The 23,575-nt window shown below is 38.0% G+C and overlaps 1 protein-coding gene across 3 annotated transcripts in view; it reads right to left on the reverse strand.

Annotated features, from left to right (window-relative positions):
* PRIM2 (primase, DNA, polypeptide 2 (58kDa)) overlaps positions 1–23,575 on the reverse strand; it is a 118,218-nt gene that overhangs the window by 34,466 nt on the left and 60,177 nt on the right. For all 3 annotated transcript variants that reach the window (XM_014943944.1, XM_014943941.1, XM_014943943.1), the window contains 3 exons: positions 21,650–21,717; positions 13,853–13,925; positions 12,535–12,720 (listed from right to left, as the gene is read on the reverse strand). In XM_014943944.1, the coding sequence (XP_014799430.1) occupies positions 12,535–12,720; positions 13,853–13,925; positions 21,650–21,717 (327 nt within the window). The remainder of the gene's footprint in view (positions 1–12,534; positions 12,721–13,852; positions 13,926–21,649; positions 21,718–23,575) is intronic.

The following is a 23,575-nucleotide window of genomic DNA, read 5'->3' on the forward strand; positions in this document are numbered from 1 at the left end:
GTTTTGCACACCTTTTGGACTACTTAAACCACCGAAGTGTTCTAAAACCATGTACCTTGCATAGGGAGTTCACCTGAGTAAACTCCCCATCTTGACCGATTAGATATCATTGAATTCCTTCATTAATTTATTACTGCACCCCCTTGCAAGCATCCCTGTGGTGCAGCAATGGCATCAGGAATATTTTACAGACTGCTATTCCTCAATCCATACACTGATGAGAATGACATCTGAAGCCAAGTTCAGCATTACATGAGAAAAGGCACACGAGAAGCAAGGCAAGTTAAAAAAAACAAAGACAGGCCTTCTCCGTGGATCATGAGATCAAGTGGTAAATTGCTCTCTCCCACCATCAGGTTATAACAGTCGACCAGCAAAGCAGTCCTCTTCCATTAGAAACCTATGACTGGCCCGATCTAATCTGTAGTGAGATCCAGTAAAGTCCAAGAGATTCAGTTTTACCCTAAGCTTCAGATTTGCAGCATCTCTCAGAGACCCAGTGACTTGGGCTGGCTTGGAAATTTAGCAGGGTGTGACGACTCCCGGGTGGCTGGGACAGCAGAAGGGAAACTCACAAATAAGAGAAGGTCTGAGGAAAAACTGTCTCAGCCATTTCAGGCAAACAAAATCAGCAGGACCTGCCTCACTTTGAACAGGACTCTTGGCATTAAAAAAACCAGACACGCGTTCAACCACAGCACCAGAAATGAGTCCAAAGGAACTGTGCATATTGAGCTGTTCTTGAAGAGCTCTGCTGCTGGCACGGGCTACAATTCACCTGTGCCAGGGTGCTCCCAATTGCAAAGAGCTCTACAGGACGCTGGAATTAATCCAAGGAAGCCTGACTCATGATCCACTACTCCAGTTTTACTTAGTACATCCCTCAGAGAGCCAAAAGACCTGAGCGAGTTCACCACAAGAGCTGAATTTCTCTGTCTACGCATTGTTTTCCAAGAGCGACCATCTCCTGACACAGCAGAAGGTATCAGGTGCTCACTCAGTGCTTTGTATTTTACACGCTGGTTGAACTACACAGCATTCCCTATCTTTGAAGGAGAAACCAAGTTTTGCACACCTTTTGGACTACTTAAACCACCGAAGTGTTCTAAAACCATGTACCTTGCATAGGGAGTTCACCTGAGTAAACTCCCCATCTTGACCGATTAGATATCATTGAATTCCTTCATTAATTTATTACTGCACCCCCTTGCAAGCATCCCTGTGGTGCAGCAATGGCATCAGGAATATTTTACAGACTGCTATTCCTCAATCCATACACTGATGAGAATGACATCTGAAGCCAAGTTCAGCATTACATGAGAAAAGGCACACGAGAAGCAAGGCAAGTTAAAAAAAACAAAGACAGGCCTTCTCCGTGGATCATGAGATCAAGTGGTAAATTGCTCTCTCCCACCATCAGGTTATAACAGTCGACCAGCAAAGCAGTCCTCTTCCATTAGAAACCTATGACTGGCCCGATCTAATCTGTAGTGAGATCCAGTAAAGTCCAAGAGATTCAGTTTTACCCTAAGCTTCAGATTTGCAGCATCTCTCAGAGACCCAGTGACTTGGGCTGGCCCTTCAACCAAGCCAAGGGACAAAGCTATCAAAACCTGACACAACTGTGGCAAAAATCTTGGCTTTTACTGAGATATGGTTAAACCTCTTGGACAAGGAACAGTGTCAGAACAGAAGGATATAAAATGCACCATCATGTAATGTCTCAAGATCTGCAGTATAAGCACAGATTTAAAAAAAATAAAAAATGTTCCATATAAATCATAGAGTGGTTAGAGTTGGAAGGGACCTTAAAGGTCATGGAGTTCCAACCCCACTGCCCTGGGCAGGGACACCTCCCACCAGACCAGGTTGCTCCAAGCCCCATCCAGCCTGGCCTTGAACCCCTCCAGGGATGGGGCAGCCACAGCTTCTCTGGGCAACCTGTTCCAGCGCCTCACCACCCTCACAGCAAAGAATTTCTTTCTGGTATCTAATCTAAATCTCCCCTCTTCCAATTTAAAACCATCACCCCTTGTCCTGTCACTGCACTCCCTGACAAAGAGTCCCTCCCCAGCTCTCCTGTAGCCCCCTTTAGGTACCAAAAATGCTATTGTTCTCTCTGCAAAAACTCTGCTGTAAAAACAGGTATTTTCTTTATTAACAGCACTATAAAAGACAAAAATCACATTTTAAGATTATGATCAAAGGAAACAGAAGTGCAGATAAACAGACATTAGCCCTTGCTGTCATAATAAGGAGAAAGAAGTGCTTACTTATAAAGATCCTTTTATATTCTACCTTATGCATGGGCTGCACCTACTTGAATATCAATAAGTATTTGAACTACCGACTGCAGGTATGACAAGACTCTTTCAGCAAACAATGACAGAAGAAAGCTTGCTTTAAAACACTAAAAGACCATTTTTATATATGTATGTATTTATTTACTTTTGTTAATTTATCATTGATTAAAAGAGGACTGCAGGGAAGATGCAAATAGAAAAATGAAGAAGCCCTACTGTCAGACTGCTCTGAACCGTCACAGGAGAAGTAACATACACCTCATTTTTTAGTGCCTGCTGAAAGGTTCTAAAAACAGGGAAATAACTCTGGTATCACGATACAAGAAAGAGTCAAACTGTTATAATTCATCTCAAAAAAAATAAAAATAAAAAAATCTTTCTTTTAAGAAATAAAAATTCCCGTGTTTCACTGGTATTTCCCTGTTCTCATGTCCCAAACCCAACTCCATAAATAGATGAATTAGAAAAAAATTCCCCTTTAAGAAGGGACAGAAGGAACAGGAAAACCTCAGAGCACACCACATTATGCAAAATTCACTTTCACAGCTAAACAGCAATATACGTTTCAATATAAAACCAGATCTAACCTTCGTTCAAGAAGTAGCAACCTCTATAATGTTGAAATACTTAAGTCCTATGATAGTAATTCAACTTTCCTAAATCAATATATTACATTTCTGAAACATAAATTGCGCATAGCACAAATAACGTATAAAAGAGCTGTCGTGTCTGTATTCATGAGATTCAATGGATTTCAAAGATATGCAACGGAATGTTAAATCAATTCTGAAAGTAAAATCACATTTTTATTTACGTGGTGCCTACGTGGTGTATCAGCAGAGCGCACATTTGATACAACATGCAGCTTTTCTGGATGGCTGAATATGAAATATAGCCACAATTTGCTGGCTGAATATAGACAGATGGAATATGACAGCCATATGATGTTACAACAATTACATGGACATTATCAAAAGAGAAGGCAAAGCTTACAGGATTCTGGATTTTGTTTTGGAAGTCAGTTTTTACGGTTAGACGAAATCGGAACGTCTGATAAAATAATTTTAAATTATTCTTTCAAACAATTATATCAAGATTAATAGAACTATTCTATCACAACTTTTCTGTTCAAAAAGCACGGGAACACAACTGGAAGAGACCTGCTGTGTCACTGTTTGTCCTGGAAGGTAATAAAAAGATACAGATTAGAAGATTTTTATCTCAAAAAACATTAACCACTGGTGTAAATGGCCGAAGAGCTTAAATATGGTCCTGGTGGTGTATTTTTCAGCAGATGGCTATAAAGTGAGAGCTGTGTGGTTAGAAGGTATTCGACAGAGCCTGCTAAAGACTCTATTTAGTGACACTCAGATACTTTACAATTGCTGAACTTAGAAATTTGGCAACCGAATAGACAAATCCATCTATTACTTTTCTTAAAATGTCACGGACTGACTTGCTGCTGCTGCGACGGCTAATAAAACACAAACATCTTCTGACAAGTACACAGTCTTTCGACAGAGATAATAAAGTGCAAGTCTGAAAAGTGGCTCAAGACTGCAAAAAGAATCTTAGAAAATTAAAGGTCTGGCTTTAACATTTTTATTTTTTTTTTTTTTTTTACACACAATTATAAAAAGATACTACAGCACAGAAAGAAAATGTGTCTCGCTGAGAATAAAACAAGTCATAAGAGACCAGATTCTATCTAAATTATTTTAGTTCAGGAAAGATATTTATTGCTTTCACTCTTGTCCGTACAAGAACCTTATCACTAACCTGCTCATGCACTGCATTACTAAATACAGATTTCAGTGCCTAGTATGTAACAACTATGAAAACTGATCTTACTTGTTTTTATGGTAGCTGGTACAGTTAAAAAGCATCATTAAAATTATGCCAGCACTGTAATTAAAGTCCCGGAAAAGAGATTATGCAGCTTGAGCTCTTCTCTGTCTCTAAGACATGCTGCAGGCTGAAAGCCCATCCAGAATTTTCTGTAGAATCTAAATCAGATGATAACTGAAAATCAAAAGTAAGGACAGATACATTATTAACAGGTTAAAAAAAGGGCTGAACAAATTAAAGGACTTTAGTGTGAATGATTATAGGAAAATGACACCATAACTTTGGCTTCACAACAAAGACTTGAGAACTCCAGTTTTAAAAGAACGTAATTGAAATATCTGGTAGCAACTGAAAAAAGGACTGTGTTTGGAGTGAAAGAGCACACATTTCTACCATAGGACTCCTTACTGTCATTCCTAAAATATTGGTGTGTCCACACAGTAACGTCCAAGTATATCATAGTCTAAAATTATTTTATGTTTTCTAGTACATCATCATCAGTTGTGGTCTAGTAGAATAACACACATGAAAGAGAAACACAGTGAAAAATAATGTTTTTATACCAATTCCATTTCATTTAAGAAATAGTGCTTTAAGATTTCAAACCTTATTACACAAGAATTAGCTTTTTCTTTAATTTTACGGAGTTTTTTAAAAATAAAGTTTCTTTAGCAAGACTACTGTCTTCTGAAAAGTTAAAATATAAAATGGCAAATAGTGAAACAGATGCTTGTCAATATTCAATAAGCTTGGATAACTGTAAGATACACTGACGTATGCTGATTAGTGATTAGTGCCTGAGAAAAGAAAGTTTCAGAGGAAAACACACAGAAACATGACTGAGTTTAATATGCATCTACATTAGCTACAGGGCATAATTAATGCTACATGACTCTCTTAAATCTATATAATTACGTCCCAAAGACACTTCCTCTTTAGTATCCTTAACTTTACTGATAAACCAGTAAGGACTTTGTATTTAAAAGGTCAGGCAATATTGTTTTAAAGTAAAAATACATCTTTACAAGTAAAAGGGTATAAAAGTAAAGGTTTGGTTTGGTTTTATTCCTTCTAGTCCTCAGAACTCCAGATGTGGCACGTAAACCAAACTTCTAATACACACTGAAAGAAAACAGTACCAAGTGAAGTTGCAGGTTATTGCCCCACTAAAAAGTAAAGGGAATTGATGCAGCATCAATTGAACATGGCTAATTTTGGAAATGCCAACGACTTCATTAATTGATACTGAAAAGTATCATTAATTTGGGGTGGGTGTGATCCGTTTACCAGGGAACTTACCTGCAAATTTCAATACCACCCAAGTTCACTAGTTGAATTCAATACCAGAACATCATGCACCACTTACCATCCATTATTATTCTTACTCCAATTTTTAACACTTCTGAATAGTTAAATCATGTGCAGGCTACATGTATACATCTATACACACACGCTATATATATATTTATTTTTTTTTCATTTATTTGTATCTATTTAAAGTTCTAAGTTAACAGTACCTTTCCAGTGATGATTACTGCCATGGTTCTGTTTTACCTCAAACCAGGACAATTACATACATTGAAAAGGGGCAGAAATGGTGAAAAACTGATTACTTGCATCTCATTTTGCTAAATAAGTGGCAAGACATTTCTACCATGTACCACAAAGAACATCTAATCTTATATTCACATCTGATTTCTCATCATCTGACTTCTTATATGTCAACTGGAGCCACGACATGCTTCATTAACTTGCCTAATTTGGAAAAAACAAAGTAAAATGGACTATCAGAAAAAAGAGCCACATCTTTATTCTTCGCTTAATGAAGAATAAAGAGCAGCAACACCTACAAATTTGCACACATTTGTATGAGTATTGTAAACCGTGTAGATGTTACTTGTAAATCCCTTTGCAGCAAACTCAGGATTTCCTATTTGTCAGGAAAGTGGAAATAGTATCAACTGCTTTGCAAAACTTGTATTATTAATCATATCATGCAGTTATGTCCATAAATAAACCTGGCATGTTATTTTAATGACAGAGATTCCATACCACTATTTAACTTTAAGCCCTAATAAAAATCATCATCTGATGCAAACAACTTTAAAGTCTTTTGATTTGATCTCACGATGCTTAATTAAAGAGGAAGCAAACAGCTATCTCTAGCTCTAACGAGAAGAGCTAATTTTCTGCAATCTTTCCAGAATGATTGAGTCCACACCACTGAACAGAAGGAACACTGACAGCACTGACAGTGCCCACCCTCTAGCCACGGGCCACTGATTGCAGCTTTAAACAAAAATGATAATATACGATAGCAGGAATCTTGTATAGACTTAACATACTTACTGTGATACACTTGGTGGCAAAAAATAACCCAATTTTAATGGCAATTGAAGCTTGCAGCTAAAGAAGGATATCATGACTCCTTGGACTAAACTCCATGGCCGGACCACACAGGTTCTGTGAGAAATTCCTGGTTTTCAAGCTCAGCTCTAACTGTTCATATGGAACCAAATGGGGAAGAAAAACAGCTGTCTACAGCATAAGCCCTCAGGATTTCCCGTTATTTGGGTCCAACTCCTCACCTCTTCTTATTAGCAAATAGCCAAAGGAAAGAACACAAAATCTTTTACCAGCTACAACCAACAAGAAAGTTGAACTAATTCAGCTTAACTCAGATGCAACCACAGCGATCCATGCGTTTACAGCTTCAAGTCTTGCTTTTAATTCTCATGCCTAATCGTATAAAGTTTAGCTATAAAACAAAGGCACCTATAAAACACCTCTTCTGCATAGCGTTTATTAAAATATAAAGCAAACTCCAGACTATCCACTTCAGCCGAGATGAGGCCAACTAATTACTCAATGTGAAGAGAGATTGCTGCTGAGAGCATCACCTTCAACAACAGCTATGGCCCATTTGAACAATGCACCTCTTAACCTCCCACCTTCAATTTACGTGCAAAAAAACCCTCTAAGGAAGCTATCTGAAAGGAGGAGATCTCAGGAGGATTGATTCACTGTCATAAGGCTGAGTTCTGGAAACTAACATGACTCTGGAGTTCAGATCACTGTGGCTGCTCAGCTCCCAACAACCGGCATCTTGGTTGAGTCACTTCAGGGTTTTACACAAACACTCTGATTTCATAGACTCGGCTGGTCAGAGGAATGCCACAAAGGACTACACTAAAAAAAAACCCACAAAACAAACAAACAAAAACACAAAAAAAAAAAACAAAGAAAAAAAAAAAAAGAACCAAAAACCCAACAAACACACACAAAAACCCAACACACACACACACAAAAACCAAAACAAAACCCAAAAAAACCCCAAACCCACCAAATCCCAAACCAAAACTACATAAAATAACTTGGGCATACTGAAACCTGCAATTCCTTTTCTTTAGCCCTTAGGTTTGAAATTCAAATTAAATACTAATTTTTACTTCAAGCCCACATGCCTAGGATGCACTTGGACCATCTACTGTCTTGAAACTCCCATAACAATTGCACATTACTGGGTTTTTTTCTTCAAAGTTGCATTTAAATATAAGCTTTAATGTAAATTCAATAGTAAGTTTGGGAATCAAAGAGAGTCATGGAAATGAAAATGCATTTTCCTGTTTCTTCTGACAAAATCACTTTTAGCTTGCTATGAAAGCAACTTCAAGCGCTAACTTTGTTTGTAGAATACAAAAAACATTTGGAAACATATCATAGAAGTATTTTGACTTGCTCAGTTATACTAGGTAGGCAAAGCCATTCAACATATAATAATGTTATTAATAGAATGTCATTTTGCCAATACAGAATAAAAATTATTCACTCCAAATCTTTAAAATTCCCTTGTTCTATCTCACTACAACTAGAGTATGAAATCCTAATTTTCAAATAATTAAAGAGAAATACAGATAGTAAGTGATTCCACTGAAGCTAATTTTTACAGACACTGGTAGAAAGGAGAAAAAAAAATATCTATTTCATTTTATGATAAGTTTAGCACAAAAAATACAATTTAATCAAGAACTTGTCTATCTAGTCCCTTGATAACCAATGAAAGCAAGGGCAATATGCTCAACTCCATTAATGCTTTGTTACCATGACATACTCATCCAGTTCCACAGATTTCAGGGGGATAAGATCATACAGGTAATATATACTGTGCTTTCATTATAGTTTTGTTTTTTATATCCTAGAAGACAGCAAACATTTTCTTAAAGTTCTATAGTAGCATCTATGCATCTCAGGAGAGTTCAAGCCTAGCCACCTATTTGCATTACAGTACTACTGATGTACAATTAAAATAAGAGCAGTTTTTAATCTCTATAGAGGAATTTCAATTCTATTTATAACTGTATCTCTTAGATGTTAGATATTGTGGCTTGCTGTTCAACATGTCACTCTAGGCTGCAGATTTGTAAAGCTTACATAATTCAAGAATAAAAGTAGCAAATGACATTCAATTAGAGAATTGTAATTTAAAATATGACAGCATAAAGATCCTTTTCTGATTTATGAATCAAACTATGTTCCCTGAACAGTAGGGACCATTACCCAATATATTTAAAGGGGAAATAAAAGAATGTCACTGCAAATCAACTCCCAAATCTCAAACAAATGAGAAAGTAAAATACCAAGCCCAAATGTAGCCAACTGACCAATACAGAAGATATTCCTGGGAATTTAAGGAGGCTTTAAAGAACCACCACATCATCCATGTGTTATAAATAGCACTGGGGATAGTTTTGCTTGCTTAAAAGAAGATTATCAAGTGCCTATTTCTGTTTTCATTTAAACACATGGGCTTTTTTTAATAATATAATTGTATAGATCTACAAAGCACTATAGCATAAGCATTTCTAATTTACATTTTTCCATTATATTTGTTTATTCATTATGCTCTTGTCCCCCTCTAGTGGCTGGCCCTCACAAAAATGTACTGCAACCTGTATTCAGACCTGGATGCAGAATCACAGGATAATTCAGGCTGGAAAGGACCTCAGGTCTCTAGTAAAAGCTCCCCCTCATGGAACTTCTGGTTGGCTCTGGTAGAAACATTCACCACCAGTTGCTTGCAATCAAAGTAAAGCCTCAGTCCTGAGTCCAGACTCAAGGATCTCCTAAGATCATCTAGAAAAGAAGTGGAAGAGCCAGGAAAATCAAATCACTGGAACTATCTCACTGGGATGTATCTTCATCCCAAAGTTTCATCACTTAACAGAGCAGGAGATGTATTCCTTTGCATATTGATGCAGGATAGAGCTGGCAAGTTGTCTGTCCTCACTTTCATACACGCTCATGTGTGGAAGAAACACCTAGAATACATTCATAATCAACTGAGGCTCAAAAGCTTCACTGTGAAGGGTTTGCTCCTTTACGAATCGGGACTCCAAAAGTCTGAATAAACTTTTGTCTTCTTTCTCCCAGGAAAACGTCCGTCATGAGGACCTTCACTAGCGGGAAGGGATGAAGAGGCCCACCTCAGACAGGAACTTCTGACAACTAGAAAACAACCTGCTCATTGCTACTTGTGAACAGCTCCTACAGAAAACAGCAAGCCATATGAAACTGCAAGTCAAATAATCTGGAAAACTAAGTCAGGAAGAGTTAAGAGGCTTCACTAGCCTGAATGCCACCACACGCCCTCCTCTAGGAAAGCCCTAGAGCACAGGGGCTGAAGAGCCACGTCTCGTTCTCAATAAGAAGTCACAAGGACAAGAAAGCTGTTGTGTCATTGGAATAACTTTGTAAATATAGTAATATTCAAGTTTGGGAGGTTTATTGAAGAAATTGCACAATTTTCTCATGCACTTCAGTAGCACATGCAACAATAATATGCATATTAGAAGCAACTGCTTCTTCTGTAAAAAGTGGTAAATAATCTGAGTACTAGAAGAGAGCATTTTGTACCACCACCACGCACCAAATACTGCTAAGAAAAAGAACATATAGCACAAGTATGTATGTAGCAAAGAAAAGCAAAATGTGACAAGCTGCCTTAAAGTCATCCATCTGCATCAAAGCCTCACCTCCAGGCTATTAGCTAAAGATGTAACTTAAAAATCATAGAATCATCTAGGCTGGAAGAGACCCTCGGGATCATCGAGTCCAACCATCTACCCTACTCTAAAGTTCTCCCCTACACCATATCCCCCAACACCACATCTAATGCCTTAAAGAAACCAATCTGACTTCCATTCTCTCCTTGGTTCTTAGTTATCTTCTTTCCAAGTCTCCCATTTCATATTTGCAGGCTCCTTAAAGAAACCAATCTGACTTTCACTCTCTCCTTGGTTCTAAGTTATCTTCTCTTCCAAGTCTCCCATTTCATATTTGCAGGCTAACTATACAAATAGGTCTGAAAACAGTAAGATTTTATTTGCAACTATCAGAGGATTTTTACAACCGTACTGTAATTTGTTTAATTCATCTTGACTCCTCTTGTTTCGGGTATTTTAAAAGCATACTGGGAGTTACTCTCCTCTTTTTTGGAGGGGGAGAGGAGGGAAGTTTTTTCTTAAGCAAGAACAGGATGTGAAAATATCTAAGGGAATTAATATCTATTTAGAGTAAGATTAATACTGTAATTTTTTTAATTCATCTTGACTCATCTTATTACTTTCTTGTTTCAAGTATTTTAAAGGCATACTGGGAGTTACTCTCCTCTTTTTTAGAGGGGGAGAGGAGGGAAGTTATTTTTTAAGCAAGAACAGGATGTGAAAATATCTAAGGGAATTAATATCTATTTAGAGTAAGATTACATTTTATAGAAAAAACCAAACCAGCTTTAAAATAACACTGAGGTTATGAAGCCAACTGGCACAACCATTCAGTCAGAAGGAACACATCTACCACCATGTGACAGTTGATCCCATCATCTGAACGACAATAATTTACCATTGGGCACTCTTAGCCTAGCAATTTGCAGAGTAATTTTAATTACAGTGCCTAAAAAAACCCAAAAAACCCCACATTTAAATTTGTACTCTGCATTAGTCCCTGTTGTAAACACGCCAGCACATGATCATTCCCCCCACCAACTGAGAGCATCTCTACCAGTTTCAAGGCCTTCTTGGTAGGCATTACTGGATTATTATTTTTTTTTTCACTGAATATACATGGTTTCACACTTCATTTACAATATACTTTATGGATTCCTCTCTAAAGGTAAAATATTGTTTCTTACAAACTTTTCCACAGTGCTTTTATCAATGAGCCCTGGAGTCTGTCCACATCAGTGATCCAGAGCACAGGAGGAATTCTTTTCTTTCTTGAAAATTCTGTACGGGAATGCATTTTGGATTTCTTTTTTAACAAAATACATACCTCCTGTTAAATTATACCCCACATAAGGAGCTAGATTTACAGAGGTTTAGGTACTTGTTCAAATCATACCTTCAAATCCCTTTCCCCTTCCCAAAAAATCTGGAGACCAGTTGATCTGTCTTCTGGGACTTGCAGGAGACACACGTACCATAATTCATCGCGTTATTTTTTCACGGCATTACCTTTTGCCCCATATCTTGTGTAAACAGCCACGTCCCAGAGAACCTGAGCTAACAGAAGACTGTCTACCAAACACTCCAAAATACTTCATAGTACTCTGGAAAGCTGAGATCTCACAATATTAGATGTAAAGGATCACAGTAATGCAAAGTATCACTGACGTAAGGTCTGACACTTTTGCTCTAACAGATGCCACAGGCCAGGCAGAGGAGGATGAGGGAGGAAGCCTGCTTGATTCTACCCAGGCTGTTTAAGGTACAGAGCAGATCACAACCCTCCAAAAATTAGCATATGCTTTTCCTGCTCTCAAAGAGACAGCACAGGCACGTTACACCTTCCTCACTCGTGATACCCTCAAAAATATCAACAAGGGTTAGGCCAACGACTAATATGTCAATTATACTGCTCGTTGCACAGAACAGCATTTTCTCACTAATTTCCTTGAATGTATTCTTCTGTCTTCGTTAACTTCCAGACTCTTATTCTTAGACTTTAAATTTAGTAAAGCAAGCTCACCTCACACACAGCTATCCAATTAATATTCTTTTTCTGTACTGTCTGTGATCACTTACCTGCTTGGTGAATTAATTTAGTCACACAGTGCCTGTATTTCATAAAGCACATTTGGTTTGCTAGTGATTTAGTGGTAAAGTAAGATTTTTCTAGTCCTCATCTATCAAAAGCTTCTTCGTGGCCTGCATTTTTTCCCCCATGCTTCATGAGAACGAACGACAAAATTAATAAAATCATAAGCAAAGACATGAGAAAAGACACCTTTAAAAGACATTACCGTGCCTTTTGCCCAATTGTCTACTTTAACAAGCATCTATTCAAATACGTAGCCTACTTAGGTATTTTTCATTTGTTGGATTACCTTGTCTGCGTCCACTTTTCCTCTGATGAACTCCTTCTTCCAAAACTCCAGTGCCTGCTCCAGGGTCAAGCCGATGCCTTTTAAGAAGAGCCCGTACTGCATGCGGCCCCCGTGCCGGAGGTGATGGTTGTCACGCAGGGCTTTGTGCAACTGCCGCATGCAAAGAGGGTAGGATTTCACAGAAAGCTGCCAAGAGGAAAAAAAATGGCATTTAAGGCACACTGATCATTTAATTTGTAGGAGGTATGCTTGTTGTGATTATTAATTAGCTCCACTTGAAAATGCCAATGAAAGAAAAGGTGTGAATGCGCGGAGCGCTCTGTGGCTGATGGTAACAAGTGTGTCCGTGAGCCATCAAATCCAATAACCATCTCAAGAACAAAACCCAGAGTAATACAGGTGGTAGTATCAAGCTGTCTTCAGTTATAAAGCAACACGGGTTTAATTGCTGTCAGGAAAAATATATTCACGGTGCCATTACAGTGCTTCTTGCTTCTTCCTTATTTTAGCTGCTGGAAAGGCAAGGTGGCCTTTGTTAGAGTTTTTGGGGGCTGGGGGAAAGGATGGGGTTTTATTTTTAAACATCTTTTAAAAACTACAAGCAGGAGAAAAATCCATTGCAACTCATCTGCAGGTTTTTTTTTCCCTGAAAAGTACTATTTCTTATAAGGCAAGATCTCCGAGATCAAAAAAAAGGTAATAGTCAAGTTTACTTGGGCTTGGCATTTTTATTTTCAGCAGCTGAGTCATGTCATGCAATTCACTACCAAAGGAGCACTGTCATGGTAAAGATGGATATTGAGAACAAACAATTTCTGAAGTTCAGATAAAGGAGTTGTAACGTGTTTTTAATTGTCTCGGCACCACGATGTGGTTTTACAATCCATTTTATTTACTTCCTAGTTTTGAAAAACCCTTCCATAAGTCAAAAGTAAAAAAAAAAAGAGGACTGAAAAGACTAATAATGCAATGCAATAATGATAAACTAAACATCATGGCTTGCAAAATTATTAAACAAGGAAATTTTGTTAAACTGTTTATAATTATGTTAGGTATCTGTGAAAGTACACAAAATCGAGCAGCAAATTAAGCAATTCATTATAACTCCAGTCTAAATCCTGATTAGATGCATTTTCAGTTAATTCTGCTCCGTTTTAAAGTTTATCACCATTTCACTTAAGTAGTTCTCAAGAGTTACAAAGCAAATAGGAATCAAAATAAGAAAAAAGGCTTTATACATTTTCTGCACGTAGAGTACTTGAATTTAAAAAGTTACGTATCAACATACAATATAGCTTAACAAACCCAGAGGACTTACAGCATCGATCTGTTCCAGAGAAATTTTTCCAGTGTTCTTTTGCACACTGTAATCTGGGCCAACGTAAGAATGGCTGAAAAACAAAATAAACAGTAGAGCACTATTTAAAACTGTTTTTTTAAAAAGTTCAGAAAACTTAGAAAGAAATTATTACCAATCAAGGGCTGCAAATGTTTTATAACAGGTAAAAATCAAGGAAACAGTATTTTACAGTTACATAAGTAATTAAGATTTATAAAACCAACATTAGAGCCAACAAGAAATCCTCCCTCCCTTTATCTGAGGGGTCATTCAGCATTCAAATGACAGGATCACACGAGTGTTGAGGTTGAGAGAGACCTCTGAAAATCATCTAGGCTATCCCTCTGATGTAAACAGTACAGCACTATTTAAAACTGGTCATTTTTTTAAAAAGTTCAGAAAACTTAGAAAGAAATTATTTTACCAATCAAGGGCTGCAAATGTTTTATAACGGGTAAAATCAAGGAAACAGTATTTGACAGTTACATAAGCAATTAAGATTTATAAAATCAACATTAGAGTCAACAAGAAATCCTCCCTCCCTTTGTCTGAGGGGTCATTCAGCGTTCAGCTGACAGGATCACACCGGTGTTGAGGTTGAGAGAGATCTCTGAAAATAGAGTTAACTACAGCAATTGCTTAGCATCTCATCATCTCATCCAGCTGGGTTCTCAGCATCTCCAAGGACAGAAGCTTCATAACCTTGTTCCAGTTCCAGCAACTTGTTCCAGTATGTGACCTCCCTGGCAGTAAAAAGCATTTTCTTATATTTAAGTGGAACTTCCCGTGACTCAGTTTGTGCCCACTGCCTCCTGGCCCATCACTGAATACCACTGCTCTGTTTTTTTACTCCCACTTATCACACTGATAAGATTCCCACAGAAATCCTCCTGAAATTTATCTCCTCCAGGCTGAACAGTCTCAGCCTCTCCTCATAGGTACCGGGGAGCCCAAGACTGGACACATACCTCAAGATGTGGCCTCACCAGTGCTGAGTAGAGGGGAAGGATATCACCTCCCTCAACCTGCTGGGAGTGCTCTTCCTAGTGCCACCCAAGACACTGTTAACTTCCTTTGCTTCAAGGGTACATTGATGGCTCGTAGCCAACTTGTTGTCCACCAGGACCTCTTCTGCAACCCTGTTTCACAGCCATTATTCCTCCCCAGATGCAGGGCTTGGTGTTTCCCTTTGTTGAACTTCCTAGGGTGGTCCCCATCGGCCCGTTTCTCCAGCCTGCCCAAGGCAGCCCACCCATCTGGTGTAAAACCTTCCTCCCAGTTTTCTATCTTTTGAGATTTGCTGAGTGCACACTCTGTTCCATCCCCTAGGACATTAAAGAAGCACTAAAGAACATAAGAGCCTTTGTCAATCCCCGAGGTACTCCATCAGTGACTGGCCTCCAGCTCTGATCACAAACCTTTGAGAGCACAGCACTTCAGACAGTTCTCAGTCCACCTCACTGTCCATCTACCTAGCCCATACCTCCTCAGTTGTCCATCAGGATGTTACAAGAGACAGTGTCAAAAACCTTGCTAAAGTCAAGATCCGCTGCTTCCCCCCCGCCTCCATTGAGCCTCCTATGATAAAAGGACCAGCTATGAGATTGGGCAAGCATCATTTCCCAGTCACAGAAAGCTGACCACTTAGGATCACCTTTTTGTCTTCCTATGTCTGGAACTGAGATGAGGCTGACCAGTCTATAGCCCCATGGATCCTTACTCTTTGTGAAGGCAGAGTCCACTTTCGTTTTCTTCCCGTAATAGAGACCCCCTTGTACTTTTAAAATGCTGCACAAAGAAACAAACTGACGTATCACTATGAACATCTACTGCAAGGGAAAAGTAAAAAACTTGAAAAATACTTGAAAAAGTGTACCAAATAAAAAGCTGGAAGGTAAGGGAAAAGTAAAAAACCTGAAAACTACTTGGAAAAAGTGTACCAAATAAAAAGCTGGAAGGCTTTTTCTGCAGTACTGACATCCAAACACGTGTTAACTCCTGACAGGGGCTGTCTAACCACAGCAGCACGCAGTTGTGTGTGTGCTGTGTTGTCTTTCACTCACACTGCGATGAAGCAACGAAGCTACCTCTGATACCTCCATCACATTCAGGTGACCCTACACTACAGCAGAGACAGTCACGTAGACATTGTCACCAAAGTAATTACAAATAAAATACAAACATCTAATGCCCAGATTTTGCTTTTAAATAGATAGACCTCTTGAATGAGGAGGAGGCCAAGAGAAATTCTTACAGCAGAGCCCAAACTCAAGAGCTGAATACAGCAGGCCATCAAAAAAACTGAAGCTCTGGATACAGCATATTGCTCCAAAATCAGGTTGTATAGTATGAGTAAGAACAAATTTCTTTGTGAAAGAGGGGGTTTTGCAAGTAACTTGCCAAGATAATTTCTTAGATCTTCTGAAGATATACAGAGGTTAACTCCAGAAAAAGGGAGTTGGGCTACATGATGATACTCAGTGCTACAGATTATTTTGTGACATTTCAGTACTACAAAGTGTGAAAAGCATACACCTGATAGTCGCTTTTACTGCAGTACAAATCATTTGTTTAATTATACATGCATTCATTTGTTCTTTAGTCTTATTTCTGGCAAACATTGGAACAAGAGGCAGGCTTATTGTACTTAAGAGATTATTTTTTTCATTACACAACAATGGATAAATAATTAAAGAGTATTTGAGCTGCGTACATCTATTACTACTGTAAATATGTAAGTATGTTTATTACTATTTCCTTGTAAAATCAGATCTGCATCACTTCACTTAGGCAAACTACAGACGAAACAAGAAACACGGTCCCAAAAATATTACAATGGAAGCACAGAACAACAGAAAACAGCTGTTGCTTAGGCAACTTCATTTTATTTTGTAAACAACCAATTAGAAAAATGACCATTCAAGAAGTTATCACATCCCAGGATGAGTGCTGGTAATTTCCTAACCTAGCATAATCACTTCAGATCATCAGCTTGTACCCTATAATATTTATTAGGATCATACCAATGCTGAAAAAATTTGCTAAGCTAAAGAAAGCCACTTCTTCCCAGCATCCATAGAAAGGATTGGCCTGGGAAGAGGAGGTCCAGAGAGAAGACACAAAAATATATTTCTTATATAGCAAGTGAACAAAATAAGACTTCAGAAGTTACTGCTAAAAAGAGGACATACTCTCTGAATCTTGCAGACCGTTCCATCTGGACTCGGTAGAAGACTTTATTGCAAGGCCAGAAAGCCACTGCCAAGGCAGGGCAGGGAAGAAGAAAAGTTAGTTTTCAGACTCTGAAAAGCTCAACTAATCTCAGCATGGTAAGCAAAGAGAAGTTTTTCACAAATGTTTCCCCATTTTTACATTGAAAACCAGCACGTGACCTTTGCAAGGTCAAAGTTTCTTGATACCTGATACCACTCACCAAAGAGCTGAACCTATAAGCTGCCATCAAAGGTGGTGCTCTGAAAAAGGGTATGCTCCAACCGGCCAGGAGATGTGGGAGACTGGAGCTGGGGATAGAGAGGCCAGCAGTAGTCACGTAGACTTTGGCAGCTAAGCTGTTGGATTCCTGTCCCAAGGAGCTCAAGGGACTGGGTTTGCAGTTTTAGGTATTAGCTCTTCTGATTTTCTACAGTAGAGATTCCCCACATCCCTTTATCTCCATGGACTGCCATTATTTTCTCTACATTTCTATTAAAAAAACCCAGAAATCTCAAAAACCTTGGGGGAAAAAATAAAATAAGACTTTCAATTGTTCTCTGAACAATTGTCCTCATTTTTTCATGTCATTAAACATTGCCAAACAGCTTCCTACTGCCGGTTTGAAAACACATTTCAACACAAATCAACCAGGTTGGTGATCACCCTCGCTTTCTTCTCCTCTTTTTTGCTTCCAGTTTTAGCTCTTACTTTGGACTCATCCTTTCTTTCCACATGGCATCTGAGATTACTTCTTACTCACATAGAAATATCTACAGTTCTTCATAATGTCTTTTTGTGATTTATTGGAATGCAAGAAGCAATGTCTTCACTTTTCACTTAAGAAACAGTTTAACTTTACCTCCATATATAAACTCCTGTCTCTCTCCATTCAGCCTAACTCAGTAACTCAAAATTTGTGTTTCTAAAATGCAAATCTTAGTTATCAAAAGTTTTCTAAACTTATCTTGCAACTAAAGGCCAATACACACACATTCACACCATTGCTGACCAAGAACACTACATCACTGTTTCCAAGAATGGGATCTAGGTCTTTCTAGCTCTAGGATCATTCAGGTAAAAACTGTGTCATCCACAGATGTGTTAGCATATCATGAGTTTTAGCAAGGATGTGGAGATAACAGCGGAGGGCTACAAAGATGAGGGGCCTGGAGCATCTCTCTTCCAAGGAATGGCTGAGGGACTTGGGTCTTTTTAGTCTGGAGAAGAGAAGGATGAGGGGGGGATCTGATCAATGCCTATAAATACTTAAAGGGAGGGTGTCAAGAGGATGGGGCCAGTCTTTTCTCAGTGGTGCCCAGGGACAGGACAAGAGGAAATGGGCACAAACTTGAATATAAGAAGTTCCATCTAAACATGAGGAGGAACTTCTTCCCTGTGAGGGTGGCAGAGCCCTGGCAGAGGCTGCCCAGGGAGGTGGTGGAGTCTCCTTCTCTGGAGACATTCAAACCCACCTGGACACGTTCCTGTGCAACCTGCTCTGGGTGGCCCTGCTTTGGGCGTTGGACTAGATGATCTCCAGAGGTCCCTTCCAACCCCATGTGATTCTGTGATTCTTTGCTGAGGATAGTAAATGACATCAGTCTATTAAGGTGTGCATTCTTCTTTACTTGCTTGTGAGATGAGTGTGAGAAAGAGGGCGAACATGTCTGTGTGAGTATTGTGTTATCCATTAACAAAAATCCAGTCTTGGAAACTGTATCAACCTTACAAAATATCTTTTGAAGATAGATTTAATAAAATCTATGGTTGTAAAGGATATTTGAAGACCATTTAGCCCCACCCCACACTTTAAGTGGGATGTCTGCAGATACTAGTCTGGCAAACCATGGCTTTTTCCAGATGAACCCTAAAAATTTCCACGAACCATGAGTTCACATCTCTGGGCAATCTGCTGCACTATCATTCTAGCACAGACATTTTTCCTAACATCCCATCTAAACCTCCCAAGCAGCTATATGTGACCAGTGTCACTTGTGACATCCTCTGGCACCATCAAGAAACCCAATACTGCGATGTTTGTCCTTCAAACAGCTGTAGGCTGCTATTTGATCATCCCTAAGCCCCCTCTTCACCAGACCAAACAAAGTTAGCTCAGCTTTAATTCATGTACAGGCACAGTCCCATAGTGGGATTACACACGACAGCTTTTGTCTATCCTTGAAATTATTCCTGCTGAAGACTTTAAACAGTAGAGTGTTATGACCCTGTAATTTCCTGACAAAACCCATTTAAACTCCTTTGAAAGCAGAAGCTGCAGAAGTATTCTTCTCAAGCATCTAGACATAAAGTTTCCATTTCTATTAAATTGCTAAAGTTTTAGCAATTTAAATCTTCTTGTAGCCTACTGTGAACATGGGCATTAATAACCAAACAATGCTCTGTAACCTTCAACTGTATGCTCTTCTCACACGTTCCTATCTAAGGTTTTTCTCCCCTGATGAAGCTCTATTGGCACGTGCCAAAAACTAAAATACTGCTGTAAGAATTCACACAACAAAAGTAGAGGAAAGCCTACAACTAATATTCTCCTTTCTTATGAGCAAGACGAAGCAAAACCAAATCACCGATTCACAGCAACAAATACCAGAAAAGACCTATATGCTAATCTGCCTCTTCACTACCAAAGCTTGTTTTTCAAGTCTTAAGGTTTGAGGTATTTTGCTTATTTTAAAGGAACTTCCAAAAAGGCAAATCCAAAGCAATTTTGTAGTTTTTTTTTCAATTGGTGACAAAATGTATAGGAACAGCCCCTCCATTTTCCCAAAAGCAAAATGGAAGTAACTTACCAGTTGTTATACATAAAGTTAACGTAAAAATGTGCAAAAAATACTTTATTGCATAAATGTAGGATACAGTGTCCTTGCTAAAGTAGCTGATGTTAAACTAGTTTTTTTTGCAATCTTTCCTTTTCTCATATTTAAAAAAAAAAGCTCAGAGAAGATTTTGATTGCTGTGATAGTGAAGGCTCCTCCACTTACATAGATGCATAGCATACAAAAGAAATTCCAAATTTCTCAGTAATGACTCCTAGAGAGCACAATTTATAAAAGGCAAACCTGATTGCTCTTTGGCTTCGAATGGAAAAAGGTATGCACTGAGGCACACTTTCTAAAATCCCAGTAAGGTGTATGGTAATAAAAACATGGAAGGTTACTGCCATTCAGAAGTATCCCCTCACCAAATACATAAATATTACACTGCAATATTTATTTCATTCATTGCTCTTAAGCAATAAGCAGAAAATATAATGAAAAAATAAGCAGAAATATAATGAAAGCTATTTTTCCTATTCAGATTTACATTAAAAGCAGTACCATATGAAACTGCTCCTATTTAATAAAAAACAGGAGAAATTTCTTTAATCAAAATAAAATGTCAGATTTTGGGTACAGATACCTCAAGCAGCAGAGCACCACAGAAAACAAAGAGCATGCTAACTACATCTGCATCCTGATTCCAGCGCAGGGCTGTCACGAAGGAGCCTCACCGCTTCCATTTCTAATTCATCCAACATCATTTCAGTGATCTTAATGCAAAGCTGCGTGTGCTTAAAACCAGAGCTTTAATTACTAACATACAATATTGTAAGTAAATTTCTACCCTTAGAGATATTATAAATTCAACTGAATAAATACCTGAGCAACCCGATGTAACTGGATCTGCATTGAGCAGGGGCTAGATTAAATGATCTCCAGAGGTTCAAGACCAGGTTGGATGGGGCTTTGAACAACCTGCTCTAGTTGGAGGTGTCCCTGCCCAGGGCAGGGGGGTTGGAACTTGAAGGTCCCTTCCAACTCTAAGGATTCTATGATTTGGTGATTCTAAGCCAATGCATCTCCTTCTAATTGTGTGGTCTTCGTCCTCCTGCACACTACCATAGTAGGAAAACTCTCCCAAACACTACAGAATGGTAAAAAAGCAACCACGTATATAAGAGACCAGGTCTATGCTTAACCCGAAGAACATCAAAGAAGTATTTTTTCTTACTCTTCATCTCCAAATGAATACAAAGAAAGTGGAAAGCTTCTGTGTACTGTATTCTACTAAGAGAGAGGCAGATTATTTCAGCTGTGCTGTAGAGTACTGTTAATGGTTCACATTTTCAGCTTTCTCCTTAGGTCCATTAAAAGAAGAAAATAGGACTCTATTCATCAATGACAGTGACATAGAAAGCTTCCAGAAGGATCACAGAGCATAAAATATTTGCCACAAAGGTGGCAAATTACTGCCTGGGCAGTGTAATTTGGAATTTGTTTTGTTCATAAAGAACCTTAACAACTTTGCATTTACTAGAACAAGTTTTTATCAAAACTACAAATATTTTCTTGTTACTTAGGAGTAACAACAGTTCTGTAAATTATGTTTCATATCATTTATAAAGCCATTCTTAAGTTGAAAGGGTACTTCCAGGGCTTTTTTTTTTTTCCAGTCAAAGCCAATTGCACAGATGAGGTGTCTGAAAAAAAATTGTAGCTAAAACAACCAAATACAATTATTTTAACCTGTAGAAAAGAATACACTTGGACTTTTAGTTTATGCTACCTGAGATGGTTAAGCAGAGGTTGTAGTCTCTCATCAGACTGTACGGAAGGCAGCGATCGTGCTGTCAGCTGGAAGAAAACAGAAATTCAATTAATAAAATATCAGTCTCCAAAAAAATTGATAGCACAAAGCAGGAACGACGTAACAAATCCCCCTGTGCGGCTACCACTTCACACAACATTGGATAAAACATACTTTCTCCTATTAAAAATAACTAAGCACAACCTTCCAGAATCTGAAGTTAGCAGAAATATTTACAAGTTAACAAAATCAAATGGTGAAAAATATTTTAAATAAAATTACTATGTTATTTTAATTCAATAGCAAGACATCACTGAAAGTAGTATACTTTTTTCCAAACATGTTTGAACTAGAAGTCATATTCTACCTAGACAGCCTTCTAGCAGTCACATAATGGAAACATCATCCATTAAGCTATATTATGTACAATTTACATTTGTATAAAAGAACGCAATTATATTGTTATATAAATATATGTTGTTATATAAATAATATTTAGCACTATATGACTTTTACATAGTGCCTCTATGTAAAGAGCTTTATAGAAATGGGCAGAACTTGTATTTTGTCATTTGACTGTTCTAAACTAAACGCATATTTTTTTCTTGTAACTGTTTCATACGACTAATTTTCTGAAAAAAAAACCCTAATAGTCTATAAATCAACAAGTACCTGTCACACAACTGCAGAATACTAGTTAATTGATGTATTAACTAAAATAATTGGAAAAATGTGTTAAATTTGCTTCGTACCAGTACACCCATAAAAGTTGGAAGCAGAGCAGTTCTGGTACTGCTGACATACATCTAATACAAAGTATTTAATATAACACAGATTTCATGATCCTATTGCTGCCAAGCTAGGCTGTATATTGAAAATTACCTTTGTACAAGCTTCAAGTGTCAACATATTTCACATTGCATAAATCATCAACTTCTTAAGTGTTTTACAGGCAACTTAAAATAACATGCACAGTTATACATACTTTTTAAAAAATCTTACTTAAAAGAAAATGAAAACCTAAACTAACTTTTAGCATCAATGGTGTAGCTTCACCTTGCTGACTCCAACACACCAGTAAAGGCAAGCACCGAAGTAGGACTGACTAGCAGGCTGCAACTTCTATTTATAACCCATAAATAAATATACCCTAGAAAAAGCTGCATGAGTGAGCCTCACTGCAAATAAAATTAGCTTTTACAAAGGTGGTGATAAATTAATGCTGGTGTTTTCAAACAGCTAAGAATCTGATGTCCTTTTTTCCTAAAAGATAATTCCAATTACAGAATCCAAACTGAAATTTTGCAGTATTTTTCCAATCACTCTGAAAGGAAACTTAGACAAATTCCTGCAAGCACAGCACAAACCCAGGACACCTTCATAGGGCATGGAGAAGGTAACAGTTTGAGAACGCAGAAAGAATGCAATGATTGGAAAGCCACATGAATATTAGAATTATTTAGGATTTGGCAGCGGTTCTTCAAGTAATAATGAAGGTAAGAAGATGACAGCTTATAGGCTGATGTCTAAGAATTGGTCTGTTTTCCTTTCCCCCATCCAAACATGAGACCAGCACGTGAAATTGCAAGATACCAAAGACTTACAATGAACCTTAAAAAAAACAAGTTAACTTGACTGAAAGTTAAAGCCTGAAGTTAAGCAGCAGCTCCACATGCTATCAGGAAGGCAATGACATTTTTATACATGGCAATTAAGAACAAGATTATCATGGCTCAATTAACTTGTCTCATTTTTTTAGGAGTGTGTGAATTTCCTGCTTTCGGTGTTATCCTGTAAGAGCTATTTGCTCTCTGAGTGTTTTTCTACACAAAAAAAAAAAAAGATGAGAGAATTTTTATTTTCACAGTTTACTTTCTAAACGAGATGTTCTAATTAGCTGTATAG

This window comes from Calidris pugnax, unplaced genomic scaffold, assembly GCF_001431845.1.
Source record: "Calidris pugnax isolate Ruff unplaced genomic scaffold, ASM143184v1 scaffold105, whole genome shotgun sequence".
NCBI lineage: Eukaryota > Metazoa > Chordata > Aves > Charadriiformes > Scolopacidae > Calidris > Calidris pugnax.